The sequence below is a fragment of the Octopus bimaculoides genome, chromosome 1, assembly GCF_046866305.1.
Source record: "Octopus bimaculoides isolate indiv1 chromosome 1, ASM4686630v1, whole genome shotgun sequence".
Taxonomy (NCBI): domain Eukaryota; kingdom Metazoa; phylum Mollusca; class Cephalopoda; order Octopoda; family Octopodidae; genus Octopus; species Octopus bimaculoides.
In genome coordinates this window covers 78,427,038-78,445,464 of record NC_142928.1, presented here as the reverse complement: position 1 = coordinate 78,445,464, position 18,427 = coordinate 78,427,038, and the positions used below count along the sequence as shown (strand labels likewise).

Genomic DNA, 18,427 nt, shown 5'->3' with positions numbered 1-18,427 from the left:
GACAGTAGTGCTTCTATAGCCAGTATCAAGGAAAGGAGGAAATATATGGACGCTTGAACACTGTGATGTGGTTTCCATCCCTGTAAACGTCCACTGTTATTCTAAATTAAGGTGGTGAACTGGCAGAATTACTAGGACATTAGAAAAATTCCTTGCGGGTGTTTGTTCTAGATCTTTAGGTTCTGAGATCAAATCCTGCCGATAACTTCGCCTTTCTTTCAAGTTGTCGATAAAATGAGGTACCAATCAAATATGGGTTTGCTGGTATTCCTTCAAAACTACTGGTCTTGTGCCTAAACCAGAAAGCCTTCTAGTACTAATTACTAGAATTAATTATTAATGTTAATTAATTAATTACTAGTATTAATGTTAATTAATTAATTACTAGTATTAATTACATATTTTTTTTGCTTTATGTTCAAATCCTATTTTGCTTTTATTTTTCTAGGATTAATAAAATAATTCCCAGTAAGTATTGCTCTTTACAAAATTGTAAACACGAAATCCTATAAAATGTTTGCCTTGTTCTAACATTGAGCGCCATCCATTATTTATATAAAGATCTCGACCGGTGAATGCGCCAAAATACGGAGTCTCTTCTCGGTTTTCATCTTTTATCGTTTATTTCTCTCAGCCATGCTTGAGAAGTTTTAGTCGAAGAAATCGACCCCAATACTATGATATTTTTAAAGTCTACCAATTATTCTATCAGTGTGTTTTGCTGAACCGCTATGTTACGGTGGCATAAAGAAATCGACATCGGTTGTTAAATGACGGTGGTAGTGACAAACACTGAATCAACGACACAGACACATACATATATATTTATAAGATTCCACACAGTTTCCATCTACCGAGTTCACTTAAAAAGAATCAGTCGACCCGGGGCTATAGTAGAAGATATTTGACCAAGATGCAGCACATTGAGACTGAACATATTGTTTAAAAGCACGCTTCTTTACCACCGAGCCACGTTTTTGATTCGGCTTGCTAGAAAAGGCAGCTAATTCTTTCGTAACTACACTCCATCATCTTGAAAAAAATACGCTTCTTGGGTACACTGGTTCTGATAAAAAGGCTGGATCGTCGTAACTAGAAAAACTTCGATCATGGGTTTTGCCAATCAGTAGAGCTCGAGAATAAACAACAACAATAACATCAATTATTTCTTTTATTTTTCGGTATCACTTTTTCTGACATTTCTTTTTATTACTTTTCCTTTGGCTTGCCGGCTGTAAAATTTTCTTGTTCAATAAGTCACAAACATATCTGCAAGAATCATGAATTCCATACAATTTTGAAGGGAAGAGTTTTGGTCTTCAATCAATTACACCGACCCCTGTACCTAATTGGTATTTATTTTACCGATTCCGAAAGGATGAAAGGCAAAGCTGATCTCGGCGAGTTTTAAATTCGGAACGTAAAGAGTTCGTAACTAAATATCACAAAGCATTTTGTGCGACGCTCTAACAATTCTGCTAATCCACTTCTAATAAAACCAATTTTAGCATATGTACTGTCGAAGAAAGTACGACCGTTCTTATAAGGAAACAATGATAGTCTGCACTTTCATAGACAAAACTCCTTTGTGCAAATGATTAAAATGTAATTGATTAAAACACGCCACTGTTCTGTTAGAACTTAACTCAATTACCCCCAGAGGAACGAAAGACAAATGTAAAACTGTTTGAATTTAAAATCAGAACAATGAAACACTCAATCAAACACTATAAAGGTCATAGTTTGCAATCAAATTTTCCTTCCCAGCATGAAGCGTCGCCATATATTGCTTTGCTAAAGACATGACATCACAGTTTCATATTTCTTCTACGCAGTGCCATCAATATCAAATATTAGTTGTTGTTTCTACTGCTATTGGGTGGTAATGGTAGTGGTGAAGATGATGTTATCCATCCTTGGAGTAATGGCCGAGTGTATAAAGTGTCTATCTCTTGTTACATGCATAGGCCCGTAATAACGTATTTTGCTGTAGGCATTGAGTTGTTTACCTGCTGAAGAAAAAGTCAGCCCTAGGCTTCACGTTTAATTAACAAATTATCACCACCTCCTACGACAACGGCGACGCCGGTGACGACGATAACTACATCACTAACGATATCACTATCACGGTCATTGTCTTCATCATAACTTTCCTCCTCCTCTTTCCCTTTCTTCCCCTATAACTAATCACCATCACTATCATGATCACCACCATAAACAACAATAACAAAATCAAAAACAACAAAACACAGCGGGATATCTATCAGAAGACTGGAAGCAATGTAAAGTTTTTTGATATGATTTAAGTTAAATGTAAAATGCTAGAAGCTCTAATACTAAAATGACAGTATGCAATAAATTTCAGCAATTAAAATATCAGAGACAAACAATCACTTTCCACACACACAAATTATAGTGATGTAAATAATGATTTCTGATTTAAAAACAAGACTAGCAGTTTTGAAGGAGGTTAGGTTTGTCGATTACATCGATACTACAGTTTGACAGGTACATTTTCTTATCGATCTCCGAAAAGGATGAAAGGCAAAGATGACCTCAGTGGTATCTGAACACAGAACACATTCATTCAGAAGAATATCGCATTTTCTCCGATATTCTAACGATTCTACCAATCCACTGCCCTTACTGCTGTAAAATAACAAAACTATTTACTATGCACGATCGTTCGTGCATAGTTGACACGAAACTGACTAGCAGTTGCGTTGTGGACGTCATGGGAGGCAAGCCTGTAAGCTAATTGCAGGTAACATTTTCAGAAAAATATCAGCATTAAGAAAAATACATTGTATATAAACCTTTACAAATTGTTAAAGAATAACAACTAGGAATAAGAACTGCTGCGTAAATTTAGTACAGTTTGAACTTTCGAAATTCGGTTGTCGTGGGAAAAGAAATTAGAATAATCGGTTGAGTCGATATCTGAAAGGCATTGCTACGTGTTTAAGAAGCTCCCTTTGTAGCCTCTTGGATTCTGGGTTCAGGCCCACTATACAGCACTTTGTGCGTGTGTCTTCTACTACAGCACCGGGTCCATTAATAATACCTTTGAGTAAATTCGGCAGACGGAAATTGTGCGGAAACTCGTCGTGTTTATATATATATATATATATATATATATATATAGGGGGAAAAAGTAAAAAAAACAAAACAAAGAAAATGCACATTAGATATAAAAAAGTTTTTTTTTAAGAAAAGCAAATATATATACATACAATTAGATGATTTGAGGTGGAATTATGAAGTATAAAAATCATTATTATGAGTCCTTATAGAGATTCAAAGTCATACCGGTATCGTCAGAGCTGATCACTGACCTTGAATGTCAGTGATCAGCTCTGACGATACCGGTATGACTTTGAATCTCTATAGTGACTCATAATAATGATTTTTATACTTCATAATTCCACCTCCAATCATCTAATTGTATGTATATATCTTTGCTTTTCTTAAAAAAGCCATTATTTTTTATATCTAATGTGCATTTTCTTCGTTTTCTTTTTACTTTCCCCCTATTTATACCACGTGTAGTCTTTTTCTTAGAAACCTATTTCTCGTGTGTGTGTGTGTGTGTGTGTGTGAATAAGGCTGTCGTAGAGTAGATCGTTAACTCAGAGAAGGAAACGTTGGAGATGTAACCCAATTCTGATGTGCATTTTACTTGAGAGGATGGGTGTTTGAAATGACTAATTTCGTCACATATTTTTCTCCTCTGCCGTGGCCAGAGCCGTAATCTACAGGCATGTAGGGACAGATTGAAAAATGGAAAAGCTACTATATTTTCAGACTTCCACACTGTACTTCAAACGACAAGTCCTACCTGTATTGGAGCGGGTAATTTGATTCGTAACTGCGCTGCTTGCGCGGTGGATTTGAAAATTATAATGTATAAATATGTAGCACATATTTTCGGTGCTATTTGCTGCATAAATATGCATTAATTTTTGCGCCCTCACTGAAGATGTACGGATGGCAAATTAATTCATTTTGCACATTGATACAGAAACTTAAGTCTGAGGGTAACTACAAAAATATTTTTGAAATTGCTCTTTAAGTGTCCTTTCTAGCATGCAAGGTGTCCTGTTAAAGGTCACATCTCGTGTATAAATACATAAAATGTTTGTACACTATTATATATCAAAATATGTTGTCTATTGACTTTATTACGCATGCTAGCCACCGGTATGAAAATAGTTCTAAATTTTCTACCTTTATTATTTTCATAATAACGGATATGTGTAGTTATGTGATTGACTACCTTCGTGCCATAGGTCTGCTCGATTACGATTGGCTGAGGCTATAACAACAACAGTTATCATTACATCTTCTTCCGATCAGGAACTTGGTCATTTTAATTGATCGACATTTCGGTATGTACTTCCGGCATAAATAACCAATGGGAATACTTGAACCTCTTAATTAACTACATCATTAAATAATGGCCGATGAAGGAGGAGGTCTTTGCACACAAAAAAAAAAAAAAATCTCGATATGACCTTACTTCACTTGGTTTTTCATGTACGATACATTCCCGATATATCTCCCAAGTAGCAAGCAAGCTTAAAGATGTTGTTGACAGTTAATTAGATTGCGGCTTGAAAGGATAAGTGTAATGCCTTGAATCAACAAAATATTTGTTGAAATTTTAACTCATGATTCAGGAGTTGGTTATCGAATACGTTTTTGACTTAGCTATTTCTTTTCTACAATGTCATCTTAAAAACTATTGATACCTTTTGTCGTATTCCGAGACTGTTTATTCATAATATAAGACAAATTTAATTGAAAGCATATAACCGATAGTTGATTTATCAACCACAAAACCTAGGGCTTTGAACCTATCAGAAACAATAAGTCAACATAAAATATTGATTAGTAACTTCTGAGAAGATATAGTTCTAGTTTTCTTGCAAGGGAAAGAAATGGATATTTGTGACAACAATGCCTTTCTCTTGTGTTATTAGAGATGTAGACGAAGAAAATTATCATCTGTGAGTATAGAAACCTAACTGTAAACTCGGTACGCTTGAAGCTTATATATTCTTCATATCACCGTTTAGATGATATGAAAATTGTCAAACCAGATTTAGGCAACATTTTTCGATAAACAGGCCGCATGTCAATATAACTGATCATCTGGCGGGCCGCACTACTAAAAATTTCAAGGTAAATTTTTGTTAGGCGTGCCATTCAAAAACTCCGCAGGCCGCTGCTTGCCCTCAACCGGACTAAAGCTAATGTTGAGAAGTTCCGTAAAGCAAGGGTTTAGCTTTCGATGTGTGAAGTTTGCAGTACGATTTTAATCCTTTACCTGATCGCTTAACCTGCAAGAAATTCTAACCGAATCAGCCTCAAATCAAACTCTATTTGACTTAAAAGAGAAAAATACACATTGGAAAATATAAAAGACGTAGCGGTCATGGCAGGAATACTTTTGATTATACGTCTACAAGATGAAGATTGATTTGGGACTAAACAACAAAAGTCTCTGCAGATCGTCAAACAGGCTAGACATTGCAGCTAAATCTCCCTCATTACACAGTCACACCATATTAAAAGAAGGAAGAATATTGAACAATGTAGTATTTTCAGATAAAATAAAAGTCGAAAAGATAATACCTTTAATATAATAAGTCAGCCAGATCGGATCGGAGATGGAGCTAAACAACAACTGCAATAAAAACAACAGCTTATTTTATCCTTCGTTTGGAAAAATAAGTTTAAACTTCTGAATTCCTAAAAGTAAGAGAAAAAATACAAAACTTTTAACATTTATGTTTAATAATAATGAAACCATTATTATAATGAAAATAATTTCTTTACTTCTGTCACATGCTTCTGATTTATGAGAGAAAACGAACTTGGGTGTAGTGGAATTCATGCTTTTCCTGGGAAAAGTGACAGAGTATAGCGATTCTAAGTGACGAATTCATTTTGTTCAACTTCAAAGGTAAAGAAATGCAAACACCGTAGATATTATATTTCTTTTATCCTTGAGTCATTTAATTTCCCGACGTCTCGAAAAACATTAATATACATTTTTATTACAACCTATTTATCAATGTTGTGTTTCTCAACGTAAAAATATCAATATGTGTATGTGTTGTATGTTTTGTGTGTTGTGTATGCGTGCGAGTAAGCGTATGGTGTGTGTGGTGCATGTGCAGGTCTGTACTTGCAGCGTAATTTATACGCGTGTATGTGGGTTGGCGAATGAATATGAAAAATTAAAAACAAATGTTTCTGCTCGCGAACGGAAGCTAGACAGAGCATCTTCTTAAGCACGAGAATAAAGAAATAAATAATAAATAAATATATAAATATACAACAAAAAACCCTCGTTGTTAATAACTATTTTAAATTGGTGTGTATATGAAACTGCATAATAGACTCAAAGAAACAAAAATATTTGTCACAAACAAATAGAAGGGAAAGATGATTTTCACTTATTAGTTGGCAGATAACTTGTCTAACGGAGCGAGTGGGTTATTAACAAGTCTGGCTGTAGTGGCTTCGATTTCTGAATACGTGCGTTCTTGACTTAAAGGCAAAACCATGTATTTTATAAAAGATAAGGGTGAAATTTTGTATAACATTCATGAGATCTCGAGATAGCTGCTAGCACCATAAAAAGAGAGCTGTCGAATTTGCTTGCTTGGAATTTAATATACATTGTAAGTATATTGGTTTCACATTTTGGCACAAGGCCAGCAATTTTGGTGTGTGTATGTGTGTGGCGGGGGACCAGTCGATTACATCGAGCTCAGTGTTCAATTGGTACTCATTTTATCAACCACGAAGGATAAAAGGCAAAGTTGACTCCGGCGGAATTCGAACTGAGGACATAAAGACGGAAGAAATGCTATTAAACATCTTGCATGACGTGCTAACGATTCTGCCAGCTCATCACCTTAATCAGTGTAAGTATAATGGTTTCAAATTTTAGTAGCAGGCTTGCAATTTCGTGGAAGATTACATCGACCTCTGTGCTCAACTGGTACCTTATCGACCCCGAAAAATAAAAGGCAAAGTCGACCTCGGTGGAACTTGAACTCAGAACGTAAAGACAGACGAAATGCCGCTAAGCATTTTGTCAGGCGTGCTAACGATTCTGCCAGCTCACCGCCTTAATCAATGTAAGTGTATTGTTATGAAATATCGTGAATGAAGGGAAACTGTTTTCAGTGACTTAGAAAAGTAATTAATTTAAAGATATTAAGAGAAACACAATAAGAAGTATTTCGTCTCTTTGCATTCACCAAAGTTATTACAGATACGGGACGTAGCAGATAGTTTAAACTGGGTGTGGATCATGTATCTTTAACGTAGCAGTTCAGGCCGTCAACAGATAACAACTTCAAAGATTTTTTATCGGCATAGGTATAACACCGACCTTACGGAGATTCATGATTTCGAACCTTTTATAACCTGTCGTAATTTACGAACAGGAGCGTCAAATTCGCGTGGCGGCTGCATTAATTAATGGTACCTTGCACAGAACAGCATTAATCCGTTCTACTATAGGCACAAGGCATGACATTTTGGGGAGGGGGTTTAGTCGATTACATCGACCCCCAATGCTTCAATGGTACTTAATTTATCGACCCCCTCTCAAATAGAGGATAAAAGGCAGGGCGGAGCCCGGTGGAATTTGAACTCAGAACCTAAGGATAGACGAAATACCACTAAGCATTTCGACCAGCACGCTAACGATTCTGCCAGATCGCCACCTTGTATCATTATATTATTATACAGGTAATTGTATTTCATTTAATTATTTAAAAAAATATATATATATTTCAACAAGCAAAGTAGCTAGTTCTAAAATTTCTATAAGAGCTGCATGTAGTTACTCTACTGAAAAGTAATGTTTGTTGCCACTTCAACATGACTGTTCTGCATGAAACAGCGTTACTACTATTTATTAACCCCAGGAAAACACCTCCGCCAACTGGTTAACAACACAATCTGTATCCGATAGATTGCGAGCAGGGGAGCGAACCCCTACCGTTTAGTGATTTGATAGGATCAGTAAACCAGCCTGGTTTCAAGGTATTTGCCCTTCCTCAGTACTGGACACCTGTATTGCGAGTCGTGGCAAATGACTGCTATCTCTAGCAAAAGGTGTCTAGTACTGAAGAAGGGCTAATACCCCGAAACCAAGGTCTACTGGTCTTATCAAATCACTAGGTGGTAGGAGGTTCGCTCCCCTTGCAATTTATCGGACACAGATTGTGTCGTTAGCCAACTGGAAGAAACGTTAGCATGCCGGGCGAAATGCTTAGCGGTATTTCGTCTGTCTTTTCGTTCTGAGTTCAAATTCCGCAGAGGTCAACTTTGCCTTTCACCCCTCCGGGGTCAATAAATTAAGTACCAGTTGAGCACTTGGGTCGATCTAATCGACCAATGCTTTCCAGGAATTTCTGCTTTCCTGGTAGATAAAGATTCCTGGTATATTATTACTTCCAGGTAGCCCATTGTTAGGTTCGCAATGACTAGGGCTGCCCTAGTGCCCATAGCTATTCCTGATATATGTCGGTAAAACGTATTGTCAAACATGAAGTGGTTGTTTCGTAGGATGAATTCAACCGATTTAGTTATGAATTCTTTACTGATCCTTTTTCGTATTTCTTCCGGAAATTGGTCCAGCCAGAGCTGAATTGCCTCTAGTCCATAATTATGAGGTATACTGGTATATAAATTAATTACATCAAATGAAACCATGACTGTTTCTTCCATGGCTTTTTTGGAGGGAGGTGATTTAACATATCCAAGTCATCTCAGATATGGCTATTGATGTGTTTAAGGAAGGGTTTCAGGAGGATGTCCATAAATAGACGTAGTCTGTGTGTTTTACAGGCTGGGCCCGCTATAATGGGTCGTAGTTTTAAGTCCCCCGGGTTTAGTGTATGTATGTACGTCTTTGGTGATTTTTTTAATGGTTTCATTTATAATCTGGCTTTTGTGTATTTTTGGTAGACCATAGAAAAGGCTAGGTTTGCCTTTAAAGTTTGTTAGAAAATCAATCTATTTTGTTGTCAGTTCATTTCCATGGGTTTTAATTACTGAGGACAAAGTTTTGATTTTTTTTTTTGCGTAGTGTAGTTTGTGACATTTTCATAATGTTGACTGTCATCAAGCATGGAGATTACTAGATTTCTATAGTATAATGTGTCCATTATTACAACTGTACTTCCTTTATCTGCTTCCTGAAACGTTATATCTTCATTATTTTGAAGTTCTGTTAGTTCCTTCCATTGTGTACTGTTAAAGTTTGAGTTAATTGTCTGTTTATGCATGGTGTGGTTGGGAAAGTTCTCAATGTGGTTGCAGAATTCATCAAGATTTTTATTTCTTCCTTTGTGGGGGATGTGTTCACTGTTGTTTTTGACTAGTGAGTCATCTTCAGTGTTGTGATTGGTTAATGCTTCTGTGAGTCTTAATTTTCTACAGAATTCTATTATACTGTCCTTCACTTCATTTTGGTTGGCTCTGCGTAAAGTTGGAGTGAATTTTAGCCCTTTTAAGAGGATGTCTATTTTTATGTTTGAGAGAGGTTTAGTTGAGATGTTAATTATCTTCGGTTTCTCCTGATCACCAGGTTCCAACCTGTGCCCTGGTGTCTCTGGTCTGGGGCTAAAAAATGTTGGCTGCAATGTTGTTTGCATGAGCTGTCTGTGAGGTTGTATGGGATTGGTCCCGGGGGAATGGTGGTATTGTTGCCTCAGATTGTTATGTGTGTGTGGGTGTCTACGGGTGTTTTGGTTAGTGATGTGTGTAACGTTTCTGTATGTGATATACTTTTGTTTCGAATTTCTTGTGTGCGGGATGTTTGTTGACCTAGTGTTATTTTGTGTTGTTCTTGTGTTCGTTGGGGACCAGTAATTTTGGGTCATAGGGTAGTAGTGACTGGTATGTGGTGTGCTTCTTATCCTAGTGTTGTTTTGTGTTGTTATGGGGGTGGTTATTCCTGGTATTGGGACGTTGTTGGTGTGTTCTGTTCTTGGTATATGGGTAAGCTTTAGATTTGATGTAATCTATTTCATAAATGCGTGGTCTGTCAGCTTGTTCCCTATTTAGTTTTGCATGGTCCAAAAATGGTGGTTGTAGGTGATTTCTATTTATGGTATATGGAGGATAATGAGGAGGGTTGTTGTTGATTAAGTGGTTGAAACTGGGGGTGGTTTGTGCGTTGTTTAGTTTTTGTTTGTTAATTATAGTTTTTTCTTTAGAAAAGGATTATCTGCACTGAATTCTTTTTTAAAAGTTGATTCATGTCTTTGGAAGAAATCATTGCTTTTTTCCCAGCGTAAGAGAGAATTTCTTTCTTCCTTTCCACAGACTTCTTTCCAAAGATTTACTGTGTTTTCGAGGGTTGTCCCTCGGTTTGCTTGTTTATTTCCCTGTGCATCTCCCCGTCGATGTTTTTATATTTTTCTTCATTAGTGGAGGCCCTAAGTCATAGTAGTTTGATGTCTGATTTTAGATGAAATAGTGCTAACCTTTCCCTAATAGTCCTCTGCCCGTCAGGTTCATTTGGTATTATTTTGATCTGGAATTTGCGTGGAAGAATAATTGGTGTTGAGTTCATCCATCCCTCGTAGATATCTGCTTTGTTGGAATTTTTTTTATCATATTCCAGAAAGCGAGTTTCCTTTTATGGAGGTTTATATTCCAAATGTTCTCTATTTTTCCTCATTGAAAAAACTATAAAGCAAAACCTAACCACTTGTAACATTCTATTCCTTCTAAACCTAATCATGTTAAATTAATCAAACCTAGTCATTCCCAACATTTTTGATTATCTCCCTTATACCAGAAAAAATTCCTGATTACCTTCCTCTGTCTGGAACTCCATATTTCACAACATAGCGAAGACTTGACAGGATAAAGGTATAGAAATTTGAGAAATTTTAAAAGAAAATACGAAACCGGTTATTTCGCCAAAAACAATGTTACTATACTCAAAATTTTCTAACATTTTTCTAACATAACGATTTAAATATATGCTTTAACCATATAACACAAGCCTTCTGAAGTTTTTTCACTCTTTCTTGTATATATATATATATATATATATATATATATATATATATATATATATATATATATATATATATATATATATATGCATATATCTATGTGCACATAGATATATGCATATATTTATGTGCGCATGTTTTTGTATTTGTACCCACCACCGCTTAACAACTTGGTTTATTTACGTACCCGTAACTCAGTTTGGCAAAAAGAGACCGACAGAATAAGAACTAGGCTTAAGAGTAATTCCTGGGGTCGATTTGTTCGACTTATCCCTTCAAGGCAGTGCCCCAGCTTTGATGCAGTCCAAAGACTGAAACACGTAAAAGATAAATGATGAGATATATTTAAGTCTAACACCTGTATATAGAAGTAATGTTAGCAACACTGTAACAAAGAAGTAATGGATTTCAATTAACACTGGCAGTAGTTTTGAGAAAAAAAAATCACAGAAGCGGATCCATGGTTTTATCTAAGGCTGAATTGCTTTAGACCTAGATGTAATTTTAGTAAGTATTTTTTTTTTTATATTATAACTATATATTGATTTCGTTGGACAGTTCTGTACAAAGTTGCACAAGTTTAACAGAACCGATAATTGATAAAAACAGTAAAATTATTGCAATACTGCGAAGTAAGTTAAAGTGGTAATTTTTTTTATATATAAAAGTCGTTAATAGTTAAACTAAGACAATGTATTCCAGAGTAATGCTAGGTAAATCAAGAGCTTATATTTTTTCCAGAACCTCCTGGAAAATAACCATAGCGAGGGACATTCCACAGTTGAATTAGAACAGTCACAAACGGTGAAAGAAGACATGCACCCAACACCAGAGCTGAAGACACCTCCGAAAGGGGGTGGCCCCGCCACGTCAAAACGGTAGAGGAGTAGGGGCCGAAACCGGACGTGGTTCCTCCTGATGATGTCTTCAGCTAACTGGATCCTATAAAGGAGCTGTTGTGGTAGCAGACCACGAAACATGGTTGAAATTCCTTCCAACTTGGAACAAGCTGATTCGTATCGTTTCCCATTGTTTAGTAGATTTCATTGTCGCTGATACATCTGCTACTGTTACAGCTAATTTATAAGCTACATAAACGTGTTACACTTACGTAGGAGTACAGTCAAGTCATTTTAGGAACAGCTTTTTGTCAATGGTTCCCTCTTGGTATCCACTTTTACTTGTAGCTTCACGAATTGTCTATAGGTGGCAGTCGATCACCTCCTGGAAGATGGCGTCGGTAGGCTGATTAAACCAGGCTGATCGGAGTCGATGAGTTTTAAATTCACAAAGAAATTACTTAATGTTTTGTTGGTAAAATGCGAAGAAACTGGCTTTTAGGGTACTGCGTTAGAAAACCCAATCACTTGTAGGTAAGCTTCAACGAGCAAGAGGTATCAGGCAAGCATCATAGGGAGACGTCGCCTCTGAGCACGTCGATAACCCTGGTCACCCCACAGAATTCCTAATATATCTTTAGTAATATTGGCTCACATTGACACTGATCTCTGAAATCATCAGCGACAAGTTGCATTAGATTGTCCGGCGCAGCACCTCTTGCTAAAATCGAAGGCCAATGGAAGTGGAAACGAGAAGTTTTTGTAAGTTCAAACAAACTACAGACTTCTGTTGCAGACACCAAGATCTCATTTACATCTGCGACAATGAAATAACACTACTTTCATTGGTTTCTAGTTCATGAGGACACGAAGCGTGGAAGAGAGAGAGAGTGAGAGAGAGAGAGAGAGAGAGAGAGAGAGAGAGAGAGAGAGAGAGAGAGAGAGAGAGAGAGAGAGAGGTATTTTATGAGAAAAGGCAAATTCAACGTCAGCAGGAAATGAACTCAGAGCACATAGACCCAGAATAAAGAATACAGCAAAGTATTTTATCCCATCTTCTAAACTGTCTACCAATGCGTCTTGTGCGCGCGCACACACACACTCACGTGTTTGCAAAAATGGAAGCAGTTTTATTGATTATAGAGAATGTTTCACCTGTTCTGATCGACGGGTGAAACCATTGATAAATTTCTTATCTAAATACTTCTCGCTTTATATTTGATAGCAAAATATTATGGACAGATAATTCATAAATGAAATAGTGCATGCCACCATTTGAAAGTGGCGGGTCGAAAACGAAAGCTTTGCCTACATCTAACAGGTTTACTGGTCCATTTGAATTGTCTTAATGATAGTTACAAAATTTTTATTTAAAAAACGATGATATTGTATTAACAAAATATAATAAATTTACAAAACATTTAAAAAGACTTGCATGTATTTTATTCCAGAAGTTCTTTGATAATAATATTCACAGTAGCACAACCATTGCCATGAAGATTTCCTTGCTTCCCATCGTTATTTATTAACATATTTATTCTCCCTATTTTTCGTCTTTCTTAAAGCGACATAAATTTAACAACGTTTAACTACAATGGACTCTCATTTCAATTCTGATTCATTCTCTCACGTTTACCATGTATACTACTCTAGGAGTATAGTGAAGGCGCGTGGCTAAGTGCTTGGGGCATTCGGCTCACAATCGTAAGGTCATGAGTTCAATTCCCGGCGACGCGTTGTGTCCTTGAGCAAGACACTTTATTTCACATTGCTTCAGTCCACTAAGCTGGCAAAAATGAGTATTACCTGTATTTCAAAGGGCCAGCCTTGTCACACTCTGTGTCACGCTGGATCTCCCTGAGAACTACATTAAGGGTACACGTGTCTGTAGAGTGTTCAGTCACTTGCACGTTAATTTCACGAGCAAGCTGTTCCGGTGATCGTATCAGCTGGGACCCTTGTCGTCGTAACCGACGGAGTGCTCCTTTGACTCTAGGAGTGTGATAAAAGCCTCATTTTCTTAATAAATTCTATTTCACATTAAAATTCAATTTATTTATGTCGTTTGACAGCCTTCTACTTTTCTGTTATCTTGTTAGCGTGTTAGTAAATAAATACACATTGTTAATATCAATTAAATGTGGTGACATACATTACTGCTGTGTTAGCAGTGTAATGATTTTACATCTATAGAATAGATTTTTAACAAATGAGAATTTGCAGTAAACCATTAAATGTATGGACGATTGAAAATGAAGAAGCAACACGTAGCATTCTCAAAATAAAAAAGCGCTTACATACTTGTCAAAATGTATGATATTGGTTTATGACAAATCCAAGTAGTATAAGAATTTATGACACCGAGAGAATCTGATCGTGAAAAACATACATGACAACTTAATAATATTGCGGTGAGTGTAAACCAAACGTTTCAGTATAGCAGCAGAAGCTACTGAGTTAACTATTAAACACTTAGCCGGTGTAAAGGAAAAACAGTTACCCTTTGATCAAAAACATGTGTTTTTAATCAAAAGGATGAATAAAGAAGAAAAATAATGGGCCGTTATTTTTCTTTTGCAACTGTCCGCATAGAAAGAGATTGGGAGTAAATTGTATAAAAGCCAATGGAAATATCGAAAAATATAAAAAGCTATGTTCATTTCCTTTGCGTAAAAGGTAGAGATTCAACTGTGTTTACTTCCTTTGTTTTTTTTTTGTTTACATTAATACTCTTCAAAAACTATATTTAATAAATGAATGAAAATATGTGATGCAAGATGCGCAAAGGCATTTGGCTTATTGATATTAATACCCTTCAAATACAATATTCAGAAAGTAAATGCAGTTATGAGACTTGAAGTGCGAGAAAGTATCTTTCTTTGTTGAGTAAGAGAAGGAATTGGCGGAGTCAAGTGACTTTTCACATTGAAGTCTTGCGTGCGTGTTAGGGCGTTAAAAGCAGAGTGGTACTGAAAGGATTATAACTGGTCATTAAATATGTGCTAACCTCTTTCTTTATCCTCTTATTTGCATATTTGGCTTTTCGCTAGAGTCAAACATTAGACTTGTTGGGGTAATACCTGGCATTTCTGCACCAGCGGCATATTGATTTTCGTTGAGACTCCAATTGAAGAGTGTAGATAGCCTCAAACTCGAATTCAGTGCTGCATAGGAAATACTCTGATTTTCTAACCTTTCAGGACCATAATGTATGTATGTATGTATGTATGTATGTATGTATGTATCTATCTATCTATCTATCTATCTATCTATCTATCTATCTATCTATCTATCTGTCTGTCTGTCTAAAATATGATGGGTTTAGTTCACCGATGAACAAAACCAATAGGTACGTTGCGTAAGTGCTATAATTGGTCATCCGCTAGTTTCCCAGTTCACAGCTGAGGCTGGAGCTAAGGATCCGTTGTAGGTTTCTGAGTCAGCGGGTATTTATTAGAGGAAAAGGAAAACAAAACCAAGGCTGGATGAGCATCTCAGGTTATTTAAAATATTTAATTACAGAGTAAAGGTGAATTAAAAAAGTAGAAGTAAGTAATATCTGTAGGTGTTTCTGAGATACCTCAGGTAATGGGTCAACACCCCTACACACTGTGTATTCTGTTATCAGAGACAAGGAGTGTATGCAGGAAAGTTCCAGACGGAATTTCAGTAGATATGAGAATAAAGATAGAAGAATAAAGTTCTCAGTTCACCTTGTTCTGGAAGGTATGGAGGTTTGTGAAGATATACCTCCTTAAGTATAACCCCAGGTAAATCCAAACGGTAGTTTGAGTGATGCATTCAGATCGAAGGAATAAATCTAGCAGTTAGCCTTCGTGTAGACCAGGGGTTCCCAACCTTTTTGTCGTTATCGCCCACTTTTCCATACACAAAAGTTCTCATATCCCACCTGTGCAGTAATTTTTAGGACGCAAAAATAAAGCATATTAAGAACGGTTGCTTAAAAAATGAAATATTCATTGAGATGAAATATTGCAAAATGGGCATTCGGAGTTGAAACGTTATTCAGAAGAATGAAGTTTTTGATTGCTAAATGTTTCTCAATGAAATAAAATTGAAAAATGATACATGTATCAAATGTTCAACAAACAAACCATGTTTAGCTTTTAGTGTCATCCTTGAGGCTGATGCAACGCAGCTAGTGAAAACACATTTGGTTGCAAATTTGTCAATTATATTCTTAAGTCTCCTCGTTTGGCTATATCCAGTCCACTTCTGCTTTTAGAAAGTAAAGTACCAACGTGACTGAAACCAAATTCGACCAAGTACGACGTTGGGAAGATAAACAAGATTAATTTCAAATGCTTCCATAGGTTGGGGTAAGAATTCAGTATACTTTGAGGATACCACAAGCCTTCTTTGCCATGAAACCGATATCTCATTGTAGCCTCATTATCATTTTGCAATTCAGTAAGCTCCTCCTGAACGTCGTCTTCGCAATAGACTGCTTGGACTTCAAAAGGTTTGCTGTACCAATTTGGGATATTCAATCAAATAAAATCTTGAAACTGCTCCATCATGTCATCATGTAATGGTTGTAGATAGTCACGATAGGTAACGATATTCTCATCAACCAATTCATCTTTCAAAGAATCCAGTTGTAGAAATTGATGCAATTGACGTTTGGAAATGTTTTATTTTATACAGGACCAATTTCGAAATGAAGGCAGTGATAAATGATTTACAGTCAACAAGAGTTTTTTTGTTTTCCTTGCAACAATTTTATCAAATCATTAAATTTAGTGAATATATCGCCCAGACAAAAAATATCGCGCTTTGCAGCAATCAATGAAGCTGACAGAAGAGTACTTTCAAAGAAAGATATAATCACATGAAATAGTTCAACAAAGCGAACAACACAGTTGTTCCTCGACAGCCATCGTACTTCGGTATGGTACAGAAGCCTTACAAAGTCATCATCATTATCCAGACACAATTGACGGAAAATTCGATCAGACAAGGAATTTGATTTCAGCTTATTCACAGTTTTGTTAACCAACTGCAGTACATCATTCAACCAGCCATTGATATTTTTTGCCACTAAATGTTGTCGGTGTATCACACAATGAACTGTTTAAATCTGTTGAGAAATTTCACGTTTTAGGAGAGATGAAAAACCTCTGTATCTTCCAACCATGGAAGGGACACCATCAGACGCACAGGCAATAATATTGGTCAGTGGGATATGAAGTTCAGAAAGCAAACGCTTAAGCATATTGAAAATAGATGTACCTTTTCAATCAAGCAGCAAGTTCTCTGTGAACAGCATTTCTTCATAAGGTTGAAGTTATTCATTGAAATTTCGAACATAAACCATCATAAAACACTGGTTATCTATAATCGTTGACTCATCCACTTGTATAGAAAATTCGGAACACTGGAGAATTTGAATGAGCTGATGTTTGACATCGGTGGCCATTTCATCTATACGTCGAGAAATTGTATTGTTACTAAGTGGAATTTTCTTGATAACTGTGTCGGGCTTCTTGTGCATTACAGTCGACAGAACTTCTTCAATGACAGGTCGAAGCAATGTTTCTCCTATAGTGAGGGACATCCCGATCTTTGCGACCAGTAATACAATATTGTACGACACAACCATACCATCATTTTCCCGTACAGTTCCTTCCGTAAACATCGTGTTTAGTGTTTTCTGCTTTTCGAAAGAGGCCTTAAGTTGCAAAAAATATGATAATGGTTTGTCTTTTCTGTCGGAATTCTTGGAATGAAAATGATATTTCAAGCATGAAGGTTTCATAGCTTCATTGCTCAAAGTTTGCTGGCATAGAAGACACATGGGTAATTGACAGATCTGAGGAGGAGCAATAATCCATATGATAAATAATTAATGCTGTACTGGCGACAAGTTTTCTTTACTGGAGGTATCAGGAAAGTTGAAATTCGAAAAAAGAATTCATTGAAGCGGAATCGTCAAAGGCAGAAACTCATATGTGTGCGTCCAATGCAAGTGTAGTGACGTGGTTTATGGGTCTGGTCACTACTTCTGATCTGATCTGAGAATAGCCCTAAAAAGGACTGTTATCGCATACGATAATGATGAAAGGACGAAGGCAGAAATGAAAGGACGAGCGGACAAGAGATTTAGTTCGTTCGGTGATTTCTTCCATACATGAAGCGGCAATACAGAAGTACAAGGAGTGTGTGAGCGGCAGAGGAGAGAAACGACGATATGCAAGTTGGGTCTGCCAAAGGTCAACTGGCGAAATCGTTTGAAGCCACTCTATTTATGCCAAAATAATCGTTTGATGTTTATCCGCTGTGTAGGCGTTTTATTTTGGTGACTGAAGGGCTGTTTGTCTCACTTGGATGAGGTAGCTAGGTAGTGGATAGATAGAGTTGTTTGTTTCATTAAGCAGATAGATAGGGATGTTTATTTCACTGGTGAGGACAGATGAATAGCAATCATACAGCTGGATAGTACTTCCTTAGTTTAGACTCGGGAAAACATACTTAACAAAAATCCTTTATCGCTCACCAAAATTTTAG

The 18,427-nt window shown here is 36.5% G+C and overlaps 1 protein-coding gene across 1 annotated transcript; it reads right to left on the bottom strand.

Annotated features, from left to right (window-relative positions):
- Positions 1–17,207: 17,207 nt before the first annotated feature.
- Positions 17,208–17,558, bottom strand: LOC149137595 (zinc finger BED domain-containing protein 5-like). The gene has a single exon (XM_089337712.1). It carries the CDS (start codon positions 17,556–17,558, stop codon positions 17,208–17,210), a length of 351 nt encoding a protein of 116 aa, XP_089193838.1.
- Between the last annotated feature and the right edge of the window lie 869 nt (positions 17,559–18,427).

Coding starts and splice junctions, on each gene's coding strand:
- LOC149137595 (XM_089337712.1), bottom strand. CDS start 17,558: ATGTTTACGGAAGGAACTGTACGGGAAAATGATGGTATGGTTGTGTCG.